We start from the raw sequence: 16215 nt of genomic DNA, 5'->3' as shown, positions 1-16215 counted from the left end.
AGGAGTTGCTTTCGTCACTCCCGGTTGCTGTTATCCCTAATTTCAATCCTGCAGCCTCACGCCTTCCATTATTATAACAAAACAACGCCGGTTTTGTCATTTTCGTCTCGCCGTATCCACAATTTTTCTTTTTTAAATTTCACATCCTTTTTTCTTTATATTTTCTGGATTTTTAAATTAAAATATCCTATATTCTAGAATTCTATATAGTTAAAAAAATTTTGAAATACGGAAATTAACATATAGAAATAATTCAGTTATAATTTTTATCAATAAAAATAAGTGATGTAAATATGATAAATTATCATAGGGTTACTTCTGTGTATTGTAATAATGTAAAAAAAAAAAATATTAAAAAATTCAAACGGCAGCAACATATAAATTCCAAAAAGACTTTGATTTGTGGGCAACACTAAAAATAAATACAGCTAAGCTCAGCACCATTTGGAATTACAATATGTGTGATTTGATTTAGTCAGAAAACCCTAAAGCAACTAATTAATATTTAATATGTGAAAATTATATTTTCTATAAAAATCGTTGGCCTTTGGGCATAAGTTTAGGGCACACGATAGGCCCAATGCTGCGGCAAAATAATCGGATTGAAGAGAAGCTGTTGATTTTTCAGTTTTTTTATTTGTGGTGGTTTAGGGTATTTATTTACAAATTACAATTACAATTATAATTACAATTACAAGGACGTTTTGATTTTGAGAATTTAGTCATTATTATTTTGAATGATGGAATAAAATATTAATTTGAGTACGAATATGTAAGTTTATTGTGTGGACTTTTATAAGTAGATATCCGTTGCTTATGAATCTGATATTTTTTAAGAGAGCTATCTATATTTACCGGCCCGAGATCATAAATTAATATAAATATTCGTATGCTCACCTAAAAATTAAATCTGATCAAACAAACACGAATGGCTATGTAATATTCGGTTCGAAATATTTATTTGGGAATAAATTTATGAACATCAAAACTCTGAATTTTTTTGTCTGCTTTTGCCCCGTTATCTGATTATGACCCTCAAATCATCATTGCCCCAATCAAGTCTTCTAACCACATTCACTCGATTATAGTCATTCGATACCATCTTCCAACTATAGTCCTTCACCATCACTTAATTACAACCCCTTGACCACTATCTCCTGACAACAATCCTCCAATCAATATTACCCGATTTTTTTTTTTTTGGACATTTAGGCCATTTAAGGCAAACTCACACACACAACGCATACACATGGACTCGAACTTGAACCTCTTAGTTGGAAGCCTAAGCTCTCAACCAATAGGCCAAGGGGAGTTGTGTATATTACCCGATTTTAGTTTTTCAACTTTTGTGACTTGACTATGAAACTTTGATTGTTGTTATGTAACTGTAGTCTTTCACATCATCTACATACTATATTCATGTGACCACCGTCGCCCAATTACAACTTTTCAACCATCATCATCATCTTACTATGGTCCTCCAATCACCATTATTTGAGTATGATCATCTGACCACTATCCTCTTACCAATGTCGCTCGACTGCCATCCTTTGACCATCATCTTTCAACTAAAACTAAAGGAGTTTACTAAAATATGAAATAGTGAATATGTGTAATTAAGATAAGCATCATAATTGCTCACAGATGATTGAAGACGCAAATGAATCATCACCATATATTTATGGGAAGCAATTACTATTAAAAAAAAAAAAAGATTGAGAAGTTGTTATTCATTTGAACAAGTAATAATAGAAAGAATAAGTATAGATGTCCCATTCCCATCACACGCTTAAAAAAATATTCTCTCACCATCTTATCTCCATCTCATTCTACTCTCCCTCCCATTTTTTCTTACACTTCACAATCTATAATATCTGAATAATGACTAATAAAATACATGAAAAAAACTTGTTTCTTTTTAACCAATTTTAAGTGTCTAAATACAAATATGATATAACAGTAAAAAAGCATGCTTTTAGGATTGATTATAGAAAAAGGATTTAGGCTTTGAATACTTCAAAAAAAAAAAAGTACTGCACTTCATTACTATTATCAACATATGCTTGTTATCTGCATGCAAAATATGTGACATAAACCTTGACAAGAGCTTAAGAGCATAAGAAGTTTTATTTAGCCATTTCTACTAATATAATGCACTTCCTTATTACTTTCCCAAAACAATTTCTGATGCCAAAACAATTTTATTTAAACTAAATTATCTTATTACTTGTGTTCTTACGATGATCATGGATCATTAAAGTATAACTTTCCATTATTTTATTGTTTGAAATAATTATCAAGAGGTTCAGGTATAATACCTTAATTAGCTGGTGCAGTTGGAATTCCAATCCAAGCAATCTGTTACAAAACAGCGAGAAATTTTAAAAGAATATAGAACTGTTGCTATCATTTCTACCTTCCAAATCAGACGTTATTCTAAAGGTACATACTAATTGAAAAAAATATGAATAAAAAAGAACGCACTTTGGATGCTATATTGAACAAAGAAAGGTAAACGCCAAGATGATTAAATAATATTTTTTGTTAAAAACATCAAAGAAAATTTCACAGAAGAAAAATAGTGACATGAGCATTCATACAACTACAACAACATGCTTTTATCCCACTACGTGTGGACAAAAGCAAAAGCATTCATAGTCAACGTAAATTTGGAGTAGACTATCAAAGAACAAGTGATATCATAAATTAACAAACTAAGCTCTCAATTAAAACACTGCACGTTATAGGACCACACCACATGCCTTTTGTTGACCCACACGCGAAAGGAGCAAAAATAGGCGACTTAAGTGACGGCCGATGGGCACGATGCATCATTTGAAGGGCCAAACGACCTCTGATCGCCAAATAGACTGCGCCATTGCGATCGGAGCATTGAATTCGCCTAAGCTGAACCACCTCGCGGTCAATTCGGACAAAAAAAGGGTCAAAATCGGAGACCAACACTTGAAATTGACGCGTCGCGCCGCCCAAACAATGTCTGACCGCGAAACGAACTTCATTATTGCATTCGGAGCATCCACAATACCCAAGAACGACCATAATTCTGCCCAACGGAGCTCATCCGGCGAAAACAGCACGAATCTCAAGGAATTGACGCACAAATTTCGAAAAAACACACGAATCAGGACAAATTGCCATGCAAAAACATGATATCTAATAATAATATTGCTACTATTATTACGATTACTATATAACAAAATTTAAAAAAATAAAAACACCTCTTATGCAAAAACACGAGCCCTCAACCTATTCTATTTGTTCCACTAAAATAGCCCTCACCCTTAGTCTCATATTTAATCACCTGTAGCCCGAGCCCAATCCTCTTACTCTTTTTCCTCCCAAATTAAACTAGCCACTTACTGTATTGATCCTACAGCTAATCTCCACTCCAACAACAGCTTTGTTTTCTTCTTTTCTCTACTCCTATTAGTCATTGTAATTACTTAGTGTTATTAACTAGTGTTATTAATTATTATTATTATTATTGTTGTTGTTGTAAAATATATATATATATATAAATGAAGAAAAGCAAAAAGAGAGAAAAAAAGAAGATGAGAGTAAAAAAGAAAAGAGGATAATGAAAAAGAGAGTAAAAAGAAAATTCGTGCATTTCAATCTTCGATGTCAACCCCTTCGTGAAGGTATAATGACTTCCAAACTCTAAATCCCTCTTTCGGCACTCATAGCGTGCACCAGAAAACTACTTATACACATTTTGTTTAGCGTGGTGGGAGGAAACTCAGTGCAAAGCTTGCGGCGAGGCGGGTATGCCCTGTACACGCTTTTATTAGCATACCAGGGACACTCCTAAGTACCCATACATGAACTTCTATGCTTATGAAAAAAAACTACGCATTTTAAAAAAGGAAAATCAAAGACACATACACTTTTCTTAGCGTGATGGAATTGAAGACCATGGCCGCGTTGTTGCTCTACACCTATCATACACGTTTTTCTTAGCGTGATGGGAAGGTCCAGCTTTCCAAAATTCTACTAAACAGAGGAGACATCGGGAGGTTGCCGAAATTTAGAGCAGACAAATGACCTGATTTAAACAAAACTACAAGAGACATAAATGACCGGCAAGAAACAAAACCCAAACAACTCACAAGGAACTGAACTTTAATTTAACAAACGCACAATCACATTAATGCAAATATTAATTAAAGAAAAGGAACATTCAAATGAACAAAAATGAACGAGCAATGACTTATGGTGAGTTAGGAAAAATTCCTACATCTCATTCCCAATAAATAATCAATATGAATATGTAATTTGATTGCAAATGATGTTGCAAAACCTTTAATTTACATATGGGCAACATGAAGCTTGCAATGCACACATTAGCCTGCCCGTGAGCAACGCCAGCAAACGAGCTTGTAATGCAAAAATTCACCTAGGACCGATGTTAGATGTTAGCTAACTTGCAAACACCTGCAACAGTTCCCACGAACACTGAAATATATGGAATCAAATGTAGTAGTTCGTTGATCAACATGCACAAGGAAATTGATGACGAATGCAATAGTTCGCCAATCAACAGGCAGGGAGGAATTGATGATGAATGCAACTAGGGGTGTCAATATTTGACACGACACGACAACCCGACCCGAAAAATCCGGGTTGGACCCGACCCGTTTGATAAACGGGTCGGGTTCGGGTTCACAGATTTTACCCGTTTGATAAAACGGGTCGGGTCGGGTTGACCCGGCGGGTTACCGGGTCAACCCGAAAATCCGTTTAGTTTAAAAAAATAAAAAAAAATGTTTCTGTACAAATGAGTTCCCCGATGCTCATTTGATGGATTCCTCAGCCACTCCATAACAAGCTCCATATTCTTGCTCCGCCCAATGAGATCATTTTTAGGCAAGGACCTGTTTCACGTGCTCCGTGCAGCTCAAGGTGCTGCTTCTGAGTTCTGACGCTCCTGCTTTGCGTGTTTTACCAGATGAAGGAAAGTATCAACACTACTTTATCAAGTTTCTGCACAGCCGTATATCTATTAATAATGGTGGGATCAATTTTGAGAGCACGTTTGCCAAATTTGAAAAAAAAAAAAAAAATTAGAAGAACACTGCCGGGTCGCGGGTCGGGTCGGGTCAACCCGGCAACCCGGCCGGGTCGGGTCCGGGTTGAAATGTCCGACCCGTTTGTAAAAACGGGTCGGGTTCGGGTTGACCCGTTTAGATACGGGTCGGGTCGGGTTCGACCCGAACCCGGCGGGTTGACCCGAATTGACACCCCTAAATGCAACTCACCCGATAATCATCGTTAATTTGCAAATGAACACACATTCGCTTGCAAACAATAACACTTACAGCTACCCTACGAATGCAATCAAAGAGACTGAAGAATACAATGACATGTTCATGAGCAAAGCATGAGAGTTAGGAAACAGATGGTGCAATCTCCCTACAGTCAATATTAACCTACGTATGAACATGTCAACTCATATGCAAATGTACAAAGAGCAATGTGTAATGAATGCAGCTCACCCTTACAGTCAACAACAAGTAACTATCTAGCAAATACGCTAACCCCCAGCAAGCAAAAGCAGTTAATATGCAACAAATGAAAATATTTATGAGTACCGCTAGAAAATTTGAATTCAACGCAGCTTTCCCACAGATAACAGCGGAAGGCTTGTAGAGCATACAATGGTCCCACTTACAAGCAATGATAGTAGATGTAAATGATGATTCCTCTACAGCATGAATAAGAGGATAGCAACAAGTACTACACATTGCTTATGCGTAGAAGTAACAAACTTGTGGTAAATGCAAACATCTACAAGCCAGTAACGAAAATGTGTCGTGTGCGCAGCAGTTAGCATACAACTGCTGGTGACCTCTGGATACCCACTAAAGACTTGCAAGCAAATTTAATACGGCGTCAGCTCGGGCGGGAGGACGGGGTCGGCCGGAGTCGGGGGAGATTAACCGGCTTGGTTGCAGTCGGTGGGCTTCTTGCGGACGGGAGATCGAGAGGTAAGTTCTGAAAACTCCGTTTCTCTTCTCTCTGTGCGTATGTGTGTGCCTTGGAACCGAATGAGAGGATCTATTTTTATGTCGTGAATGAGGCGGTGGGTAAGTCGACAATGGAGCGGTTTCAATCATGAGGTGGGACAGGGGGCGGTTACGTGAGGGATCGGAAGAGGCGACGATTGGAGTGACCGTGTCGTGGGTTTGTCGGTGGGGAGCCGTTACAGTCAACAAATGCCCCCCAACAAATATGATATGCGCTCTATAGCAGATCATGTTTGTTGTAAAGTGGTTGACCCTACGGATCTCTAAAATTTAATTTTAGATGTCACATAGAGGGTTTTTTAGATATCCTTGATTTATCTTTTTGATTTATCAGGGATTAACATTTCTTCTACCCTAGCTTTGTGCTTTCATGGGCTTGATGAAGAATCTATATTGACGACCTAAATTCTTTAGAATGATATTAGGTCGGTGGCAAATAGTCATTTGTCCAAAGCTTTTAACATGATGGACTTTGATGATGACAATATTCCCTTTGGTTCAATCTATGACTTTGTAAGAACTGTGGGATGACTTCTTCGGTCCTAAGCTTTATGCTTTGTTGGACATGTTGAAGAAGATAAGCTCATTCGATCTTAACTTTGTGCTTGACAAATTTATTGAAGGATAATGCTTCTAAATTTGATAGGAGTTTTCATTGCGGCTTGGTGCCTTTGATTTGGTTAAGATTTTTCTTCTGAATTTTGCCTCAATCTATTTGTTAGTTGAGGAAATCTTCTGAATCTGATTTGCTTTGATTTATTAAATTTGACAAATATCAAACTTGATAGTATTTGTCATCGGGCTAACAAAACAAGTTCTTTTCTACTACGGCCTCTTATCATGACTTGTTGAGTAGGTAAAGCTCTCAGTGGCTCGGCCGCATATAGGCTTATTGAGACTGATATCATATCTGTTTGAGCACTTGACTTGTACTATAACAGTTCATACTTGTCAAATTTGATTTGTTGAAGTTGTTAGATAAAAATTTCTTCTCAATCTGAACTTCAAAATCTTGGCAAAAAAATTTTGTGATGATCTTATATTTGATTGCTTGAAGGCACTAGCTTCTGCCCTGTATTTATGCTGTGATAGCTTCATGAATAATTTTAAATATTTATTTGGGGTTCGATGATAACCCAAATAAATATTTAAAATGCCCCATGCCTTGAAGGAAAATTTCATCCGTCATCAGATTTTTGACATTTTTAAACTTAAAAATGCCCCTATCTTGTGCGAGAATTTCTAAGACATCTTAGAAATATTTTCTTCTATTGCAGGAGAATGATCTTCAACTTGTTTTTCTTAAGAATGATATTTCTTCAGATATCTCCCATTGATCGAGGGCATAGGTCGTCGACCTTCTAGATCAATGAGTTGATATGCTCCTCCTTGGTACACATTTTCGATGACAAAAGGGCCTTCCCAATTTGGTTCAAATTTACCACAAATTCTTCGGTGTGGGATAATTGGTCTTCTCAGCACCATGACCAATTCTCCTTCTTGAAATGCTCGAGGGCATACCATACGGTCAAAAGATTTCACCATCCTTGCTCGATAAATCTCTAAATTTTGTTGAGCATGAAGTCGGACTTCATCCAACGCATCAAGCTCTTCCATTCGTAGGCGAGCATTTTGTTCTTCTGTGAGATCATACTGAACAGCTACCCAAAGTGACGACAACTCAACTTCAAGTGGCAACACAGCTTCAGCTCCAAACACCAATGCATAAGGAGTTGCTTTCGTTGGTGTTTTGTATGTAGTACGATATGCCCATAATGCTTCTGCCATCTTAGTATGCCATTCCCTTTTATTCTTAGTAAGAATTTCTTGAGCAGCTTTACGAGCGTTTTGTTGAAGGCTTTTGCTAATCCATTTGCCCTTGGATTATAAATCGATGAATATCGCCGATCAATTTTATGCTGCTCAATAAATTTGTAAATTTTGGTACTTTTGAAAGCTGAATTGTTGTCTGAGATTATACGGCGTGGAACATCAAATCTGTAGACAATATTATGAGTAAAGAAGTTGATCACATGATGAGTAGTGACTTCTTTGAATGGAACTGCTTCAGCCCATTTAGAAAAATAGTCTGTTGCCGCTAATATAAAGCGATGTCCAGCAGATGATGGTGGATCAATGGGCCCTATTACATCTGTCCCCCAACATTCAAATTGTCAGGATGCTATATATAGTAGGATATAAAGGATTTGGAGGTTGATGCATAATATCGCCATGAATTTGACATTCGTGACATATACCTGCATGTTTGGTACAGTCCTTTATCATTGATGGCCAGTAATAATCCATCATTTTAACTTTAATGGTCATTTTAGGATCTGATTGATGTGCACCGCATAGTCCTTCATGAACTTCAGAAATAATTTTATCAGCTTCATCTTTCCCTAAACATCGTAGCCACATTTGTTTAAATGACATTCGATATAGCGTATTATTGACAAACGCATATCGCAATGCTCTCTTCTTGATCTGTGTTGCTAATGATTTATTACTTTTAAACAGTTAAAATTCATTTTATATTAAAGATGGTGCGTAAAGCAGCAAAACCATCAACACAAGACGGAAGGAAAACAATGAGTAAGTATAAATTTTTTATTTTTATTTATTTTTAATGAGTAAGTATAAATATGATAGATCAATAGAAAATGTGGTAATTAATCAACATTAAAGTGGTAAAACAACTATGATTGGGGACTTGTATAACAAAAGCAAATGGTCAAATAGTTTTGCTCAACCAATATAAGGTTAAAGGCAAATATGAATGAGTGGATGTGGGCTCCGAAAATTAGAGCCCCGGCCTCTCGCTGCTGCTCGGTTGCTTTTTCTGCTGTCAGAGGGAGTTTGAACGGATTAAGTTCCGGGGAAAATTTTAGACACTACCCAAAGATTTCACCCTCATTTTGTGAGGACTTTATGATTTGAGTTATGGTTTCCTATAGGTGCAAGCTCCTATATTTAATTATCCCTCCCGATCATGAGAGAGAACTTTCGATTAAGACTAGTCGTCGAATGAATACATCATATCAGTATATATGTAGTATCCAACGTATATTAAGAAAATGGGCTTTGGTTTGGAAGTTTGGAAATTTGGGTTGAGATATTTGAGAAGTTTGATATTTAAAATTAAAATTTTCACCATCTTAAACTTAAAGTGGATGGTGGGGGGTGGGGGGGGGGGGGGGGAGTGATGATGAGCCCGATCAAGATATCATGATTTTGTTGTCCTGGGCCAACGTAGTCCCTGGTCTACTTAGTCAAAGGAGGTAGAATCGAGAAAGATCCTTGTCAGCAGCTATGGGTTGCATCGTTCAAGGGTACCTTGTAGACCAGGGGTGGATGTTTGTCTAAGGGGCCATCATAGTCCCTGGTCTACTTAGTCAGAGGAATTTGTGCCCTATTGATTATATCATATTGATTCATTGCTCAACGATTTAACGTCAATGGGGAGCATACGAGCGCTGAACATGACTGTAATATAATGGTTCCATTTGGCGGCGAACCACCCGGTTCAAAGGGTCTCGGTCATATTCGTTTACTTGCGGTGCCACTTGATGGAGAAACCGTAGGTGTGGTGTCATTTGACGGAGAAACCATCGGTTGGAGGACACGTGCCACGTCCTTACTAACAATAGACAGATTGAGAATGAATCCTAGTGGTATTCTTGATTAGACATTAGCTCTTTGTGGGTTGGAGTAGTTTTAATATTTGTCCACCTCGGCAAACCTTTGCGGAGGGTGGATGGACATTTAAGCTTTAAGTGGTTGATAGTTAGTTTTAATTTTAAATATCTTGGATTTTGGTATTTTCAAAATTTTGAATTTTATGTGCGTTTGAGAGTATTTTGATTGTTTAATCCCCTCTGATTGAGATTTACATTCAACACGCCATCATCGGGGAATTTATAAACATTTTCTTTTATTGATTTTCGACTCCGTCTACTCACTGACAGAGGGTCGGGTTCGAATCTACATTCATTTCTTAACCCTCGTGGCATTCTCAGGCGTCATGTGTGTACCTACAACACACTCGTTAGGGCCTACGTGGGTATATGTCGTTGGATGCATTTCACACGATTCATTCGTATGTATGCATGATGTAATTTTTGAAATATAATTGAAGTGTCATATGACATACTAAAGTGAAACCCTCTACTTATTTTAAATGCATGCGGAGGTATTTCTTGAAATGTAATAGCAATGCCGGGAAGTTATCTTGAAATGAAGTAACAATGTCGAGTGATATGCTCGTATAATGCATTCTGTAAATTATGAGACATGCATATACAACATATTATCATGCAAGTGCAATACATGTGTGAGGGGCATTTTAGAATATTTGCATGGAATGCTAAGGGTGTCCGACTGCATTGGTGATTGTCGCTTTCAAGTGTGCAGGGGCTTTATTTCGGGCCTTATTGACACCTTCTGCCTGCATGTATGAGCGTTGCAAATCCGGTGGCAATTCTCATATAATAGTTATGCAATGCACCAAGTTCATGAATATGTAAATCACCCAAATTGAATTACCAAAAGGCCACTTCAAAAGAATTGGACTATAATAACTTGATCAGCATAAGGAAAAGAGTTTGGTGGTGACAACCTCATCTTCGTTGATGGGCTCATCTCACTATGAGTGGAAAGTTGGTGGCCTCCGATTTACTAGCATGCACTTCTTATTGTGCAATGCATTCTAGTATTTTTAAGCTTCTCAAAGTTATTGCACCTATGATACTCCAACATTTCATGAGTTGTTCATCCCAAAATACTCCTCTTGGGAGAGGATTTAGATCTATGAAAGATGGCATATCATCGTCATTGATTTCCAAGAATTGTCCAAAAGATGAAACATCCAAGAATTATTCTTGTCAATATGACTGTAGAAATAACAATCAAACACATCAATAAGCTTGTGCTTCCAACTCCTATGATGTTAATAAATTTAGATGGTTGGACAGGGACACCATTGGTGTTAACCACCACTGGAACCAATATTGGGCATCACCGATCATCGGGATCAACCTGAGTTAGGATATGCTGATTAAGTCAACCCAGGGGCAGTATACACCAATCGTAACTTGATAATTGAAGGAAGCAATCTCCATTGTTTGTTGATAAAAAATATGAAGAATATTCTTAATAACTAAACTACCCCATAAAGTCTATAAATAGAAGTTATTTTTAATTTATTTAGTAAGCTTTCCTCCATAAGAAAAATAAGTCTAGAGAAATTTCTCATCTCTAACAATGCTTATGATTGAAGACCATCTAATTCACCATAATATATTCATTGAAATTGTCATGTACAACAACAATGATCATGCCCACCACTACCATTTCAAGATTTGACAACATTCATCATCCACTCACAACCATCCTACACTTGTGATAGTCGTGTCAAATGTGTCACATATGAAGAATTTGAAATCTTCACCTTTCATCTGAATACCAGATGATGCTCAAGACCATAGCAAGCAAGATTATTTATTTTACCAAAAGCTACCGGAAGCACTATTGTTCATGTTATTCAAACAAGAAAACTAACCCTATCATTGCACATTCTTGTTAAGTTCATAATCGATACGCATGAGCCAAACTTGAGCCCTCAACATCATTATTTTTTTGAACTTTCGAAGAGCCTTAAGCCCCTCTGATTGATCAAAGGTGGACTACTCTTGTTCTCATTTCTACCAAATAATGGATCTTCACAAACGGGCTAGTTTTTCGCCCAAGAGATTTCTACATTAAAAAAATGCTCCTCTCTTTTGTCATGTATGTGCGAGAAACTCTTAAGCAATGTCGAAAATTATCATCAAATTCTATAAATTCCTAGCATCCTTCTGGCATGTAAAAGTACTCATGCAAATTGGAAATCAATGCCTTGGGTTAGCACACATAGAACCCAAATACTATTTTAAAATAACCCATTCAAGGAAGAACTATTCATATATCATGAATGTGAACTCAGACTGAAATGAATACTTGCATGGGATGTCTGTAATCTCTTTCCTGATGTTTGATCTGGATAAAGGCAACAGTAGTCAGCAAAGGATGCAATTTGGGCCTTATCCTCTGGCTGTAATCAGAACATTGGAGCAAATAAGGTAGAAAGAAGATGTAATCGTTTCAGGGTTGCCATTCTTAACTCCTTAACAGAAAATGTCAAATTTTCAAGTAAGAACCAAAGACTCGTTTAATGCTCACTAGGTTTTCTATCTGAAACACTAATTAGAGAAAGCAAAAGCATAAAGAAACCAGTAAACTCAACCAATAACCAGCAGCAGAATAATTCGACAAAGTCTGGTGTAAAATGCTGTATCAGAAAGTTCAGAAGTTCAACTCACATTGATTGTGCTGAGATACTTTTCCTTGTCAACCCTAACAATTTGGCCTTTCTGCACTGAAAAGTTCAATTGCCAATTAATTAACTAATTTTCTAATACGGTAGGTATGCAGACAATACTCGTTCGGAAAACAAGCCAATTCCAATGTATTAAGCTTATATCTTTTAAGGTAAAAGGAAACGAAATTTGGATTAGGTTTTGTGATGACAATGATACAGAGAAAAAGACGAATCGTACTCGAGTACTGGGGTTTTTTAGGACGGACAGCAGGCTTGGAGGAAGTCTTCAGTTAAGTTGAGTCCTGGGCGTTGGAAACTTTCTCCTTATCGGGTTCGGAGGAAGCCGTGGGCCTGATACATGATGAAGCATTCCTTGTTAGGGTTTTCCGAGGAGCGGATAAAAGTCTTGGTAAGGAGTCCGAGGAGAGAACGGTGGCAGAGGACAAGAGAGACGCCATGGATTACTGAGAATTGCGAGGAATGGATGGTCGAGTGTAAGTACTGCCACGAAGCTTACCGCTCCAAGATTTCGTAGCTCTGCTTCACCTTTTTTTTTTTCCCGCCCTGCTTTCCTTGAGATAAGATTGAACTGATATAAATACTGTTCGTTATTGAACGGTAGTTTTACCTAGCTCTGCTTCCGTGGGTGGTGAAGAGCTGGCCGGACAAATGCAGGTCTTGGTTTGAATTCTTTGGTAGGTGAAAGTATTAAGTGTTGTTCCATATAAATAAATTGATGTGGGTTGTATGTTAGATCGATCAGGATTTTTACTGCCTGAAGGAAAGTGCTTCCTCGTAAAAAAAAAAAAATATTTATTTATTTAATTGCATAATATTGAAATTTATTTATTTATAAATTAGCATCATATCATTTTTACAATTACAAAAATTATGTATATTGGAGATTATTTTATTTAAAATTTGATTAAAATTGAAAAAAAATATACATATGCCACTCAAATTTTATATATTTATATATCTAATATTTAAATTTTAATATTTATTTATATAACATCAAAATTTTAAATTACATAAAAATATTATTGATATATTACCAAAAAAATATTTTGATCATACACAAATCTCAATGTAAATATGAATTAAAAATTTTCAAAATTAAATCTGAATCCACCCGAACTCCAATTTCAAGAAATTTATAATCAAACTGAAAATCTCAAAGGATGAACCCAACGTCATCAAAATCAGTTCAATCTAAACTCAAATGGGTCCAAATTGAGGGCCAAAAGTCTATTTTAAAGCAATAAATTATTAATTGGATAACCAAACTATATCCAAATGTGATATGCTTATAGTCAAATTGAGTGGCTCGACGAGACAAATCCAACGAGTCCAAGATCGTAAAATTCTGACATCAATAAGATACTTAAATTCTCGATAAATTGTCCATGATCAAGGGAGTTAATATTGGTCGTCCATTTGAAACATTTCCAACATGCCCTTGATTTTTTCCATATTCACTGGTCATTGTTTAGAAAACTATAAATACATCCCTCATTCTTCACTGAAAGGAAGGAGGAACCAAGAAAAAAAAGAGAAGAGAGGAAGAGAAATATGAGGACTCTTTTGCCACCAAACTCTGCCTCGACCACTTCGCGGCCATTGATTGTCCCCAGACTTTCGCTTGACCGTTGACCTTCATCGAACTTCCGTCCGACCACTGATCGTCGCCTAACTATAGTCATTCTGACCATCATTACTTGATTAAGGTACACTTCGACCATCGTCATCAATCGACTATGCTCCACTCTGACCACCATCGCCCGCCGACTATGGTCCACTCCTACCATCATTGTATGCTGACCACGGTCCACTCTGACCACCGACTACGATCCACTTTGACCACCGTCGCCCTCTGATTACAATCTTTTCGACCATTGTCTTCCACCAACTACGATTAACTCTTATCATTATCGCTTGCCAACTATGATCCATTATGAATACTTCTGCTCGCCGACTACAGTCTTCCCGGCCACTGTCGCCAGCTAACTACGATCCCTCCTACCATTGTTGCCCGCAGACTACGGTCCACTCCTACCACCATAGCCCGTCGACTACGGTCTATTCCTACCACCATCGCCAATCGACAACAGTCCACTCAGTCTACCTTCACATGCTGATTACGGTCCACTCCGACTACCGTCTCCCGTCGACTATAATCCACTTTGACCATCGTTGCCCTCCGATTATGATTTTTTTGACCACCATTGCATGCCAATTGCGGTCTACTTTAACCACAATCACTCACCGACTACTGTCCCCTCTAACCACAATTATGATTTTTTTAACTACTATCGACCTTCAACTATGATCTTTTTGACCACCATCACTTGCCAACTATGGTCCGCTCCCACCACTGTAGCACACGAACCATTGTCCACTTCGACCACGATCACCCACCAACTACGGTCAACTCATACCACCGTTATGGGGTGGAACCCCTTTTAAGCTAAGGAGGCAACTAAAACCCGCTCCCGCTTCATGAGCGGAACCCCTTTGAGCCCAAGGGGGCAATTCCCCCCTCAAAAATTTTTTTTTCATTATACTATTATTTAGGTAATTTGTTCCCCTTCAATTTATTTTTTAATCTTTATTATAAGAGTTTTTAAGCAATTACCCCCAATATAATTTAATACATTATGTAGATGTGTTATTATTAGGGAATGATGAACCAAATACAAAGAGAAATAGTAAATCAAAATTTATCTAGGGTGTTGCCCCCGGAAACCCCTGTAGGGGCGCCCCCACGACCTGACCAGGTAGGTCAAACCCTGTTAGGGGGCGCTGCCCCCTTGGACTCCCGACATATATACCAACAGTTACTTATAAGTTTTCCCCCTAAAAATTATAGCTCGTTCCACCCCTGCCACCGTTGTTTTTTAATTACGGTCCATTTTAACAACCGTCGCTCGCCGACTACTGTCCTTCCGATTACCTTTGCCTCCTGACTCCAATCGCTCATACCATCATCGCATGCCTATTATGATCCACTCCGACCACTGTCGCCTGCCAACTATATTCTTTACAACCTCGGTCACCCAAATACAGTCATACTGACCAAACAAACATGTTAACACCCTTTTAAGAATAATTTCCATATAAATAGCTCTATATAATGTGCATTTACTATATAAAACCTTCTCCTGAAGGAAATACCTCATTTGTACTCAATCATCATACTAGTGAATTTGCTTAAACTAGAACAGACCCCATGGTTTTTCCACTGTTTAGGATTTTTCAAGTAAAACTCTTGTTATCTCTTATGAACGCTACATCCTTATCTGTTTATATGTTATATCTTCGTGCAAAGATATACTAAACTATATCTCTCTACTGCCACAAATTTTCTAGGATGCAATAGTTATTAATATTAACCTTTTAAATATGAAAAACATATTCTTATGCCTTTATTTTAATGTGGTTGAGCCATTAGAATATTATATAAATAAATATTATTTGTAGGTGCTAGATAAATAAATTAATTAATAAAGAACTTCACTTATATTAGTGTTGGACTTAGTTTAAAGTTTCAATATCAGATGAAAATTAGAAAATTAGAGATACGAGATTATTAATTTAAAAAATAGACAACATTTAGACATTATGTTTAAATTGGCCAACCTTTAGACATTCTTCCAAGATATGATCGAGGAACGTAATTAATTATATTGTGGCAAAATTTTATAAATCTACTGATGATCTTCAAAACAGATTCTTTGAAAAGGGTTTGAAGAAAGAACTCACGCTTAGCCATGAAACCCTGCCTGCCCAATACCTTATCATACACTCATG

General features: G+C 37.2%; 1 protein-coding gene across 1 annotated transcript; it reads right to left on the bottom strand.

Annotated features, from left to right (window-relative positions):
- Positions 1-2312: 2312 nt before the first annotated feature.
- On the bottom strand, positions 2313-13061 carry LOC110097587 (NAD(P)H-quinone oxidoreductase subunit O, chloroplastic). Its single transcript, XM_020824066.2, is given in 3 exon segments — positions 2313-2358; positions 12407-12462; positions 12644-13061. Coding segments are annotated over 3 exon segments (315 nt in total). The 5' UTR covers positions 12864-13061; the 3' UTR covers positions 2313-2319.
- Positions 13062-16215: the final 3154 nt, after the last annotated feature.

Source organism: Dendrobium catenatum, unplaced genomic scaffold, assembly GCF_001605985.2.
Source record: "Dendrobium catenatum unplaced genomic scaffold, ASM160598v2 fragScaff_scaffold_390, whole genome shotgun sequence".
NCBI lineage: Eukaryota > Viridiplantae > Streptophyta > Magnoliopsida > Asparagales > Orchidaceae > Dendrobium > Dendrobium catenatum.
Note: the sequence above shows the minus strand (reverse complement) of the source record. Positions and strands in the feature narration are given on the sequence as shown.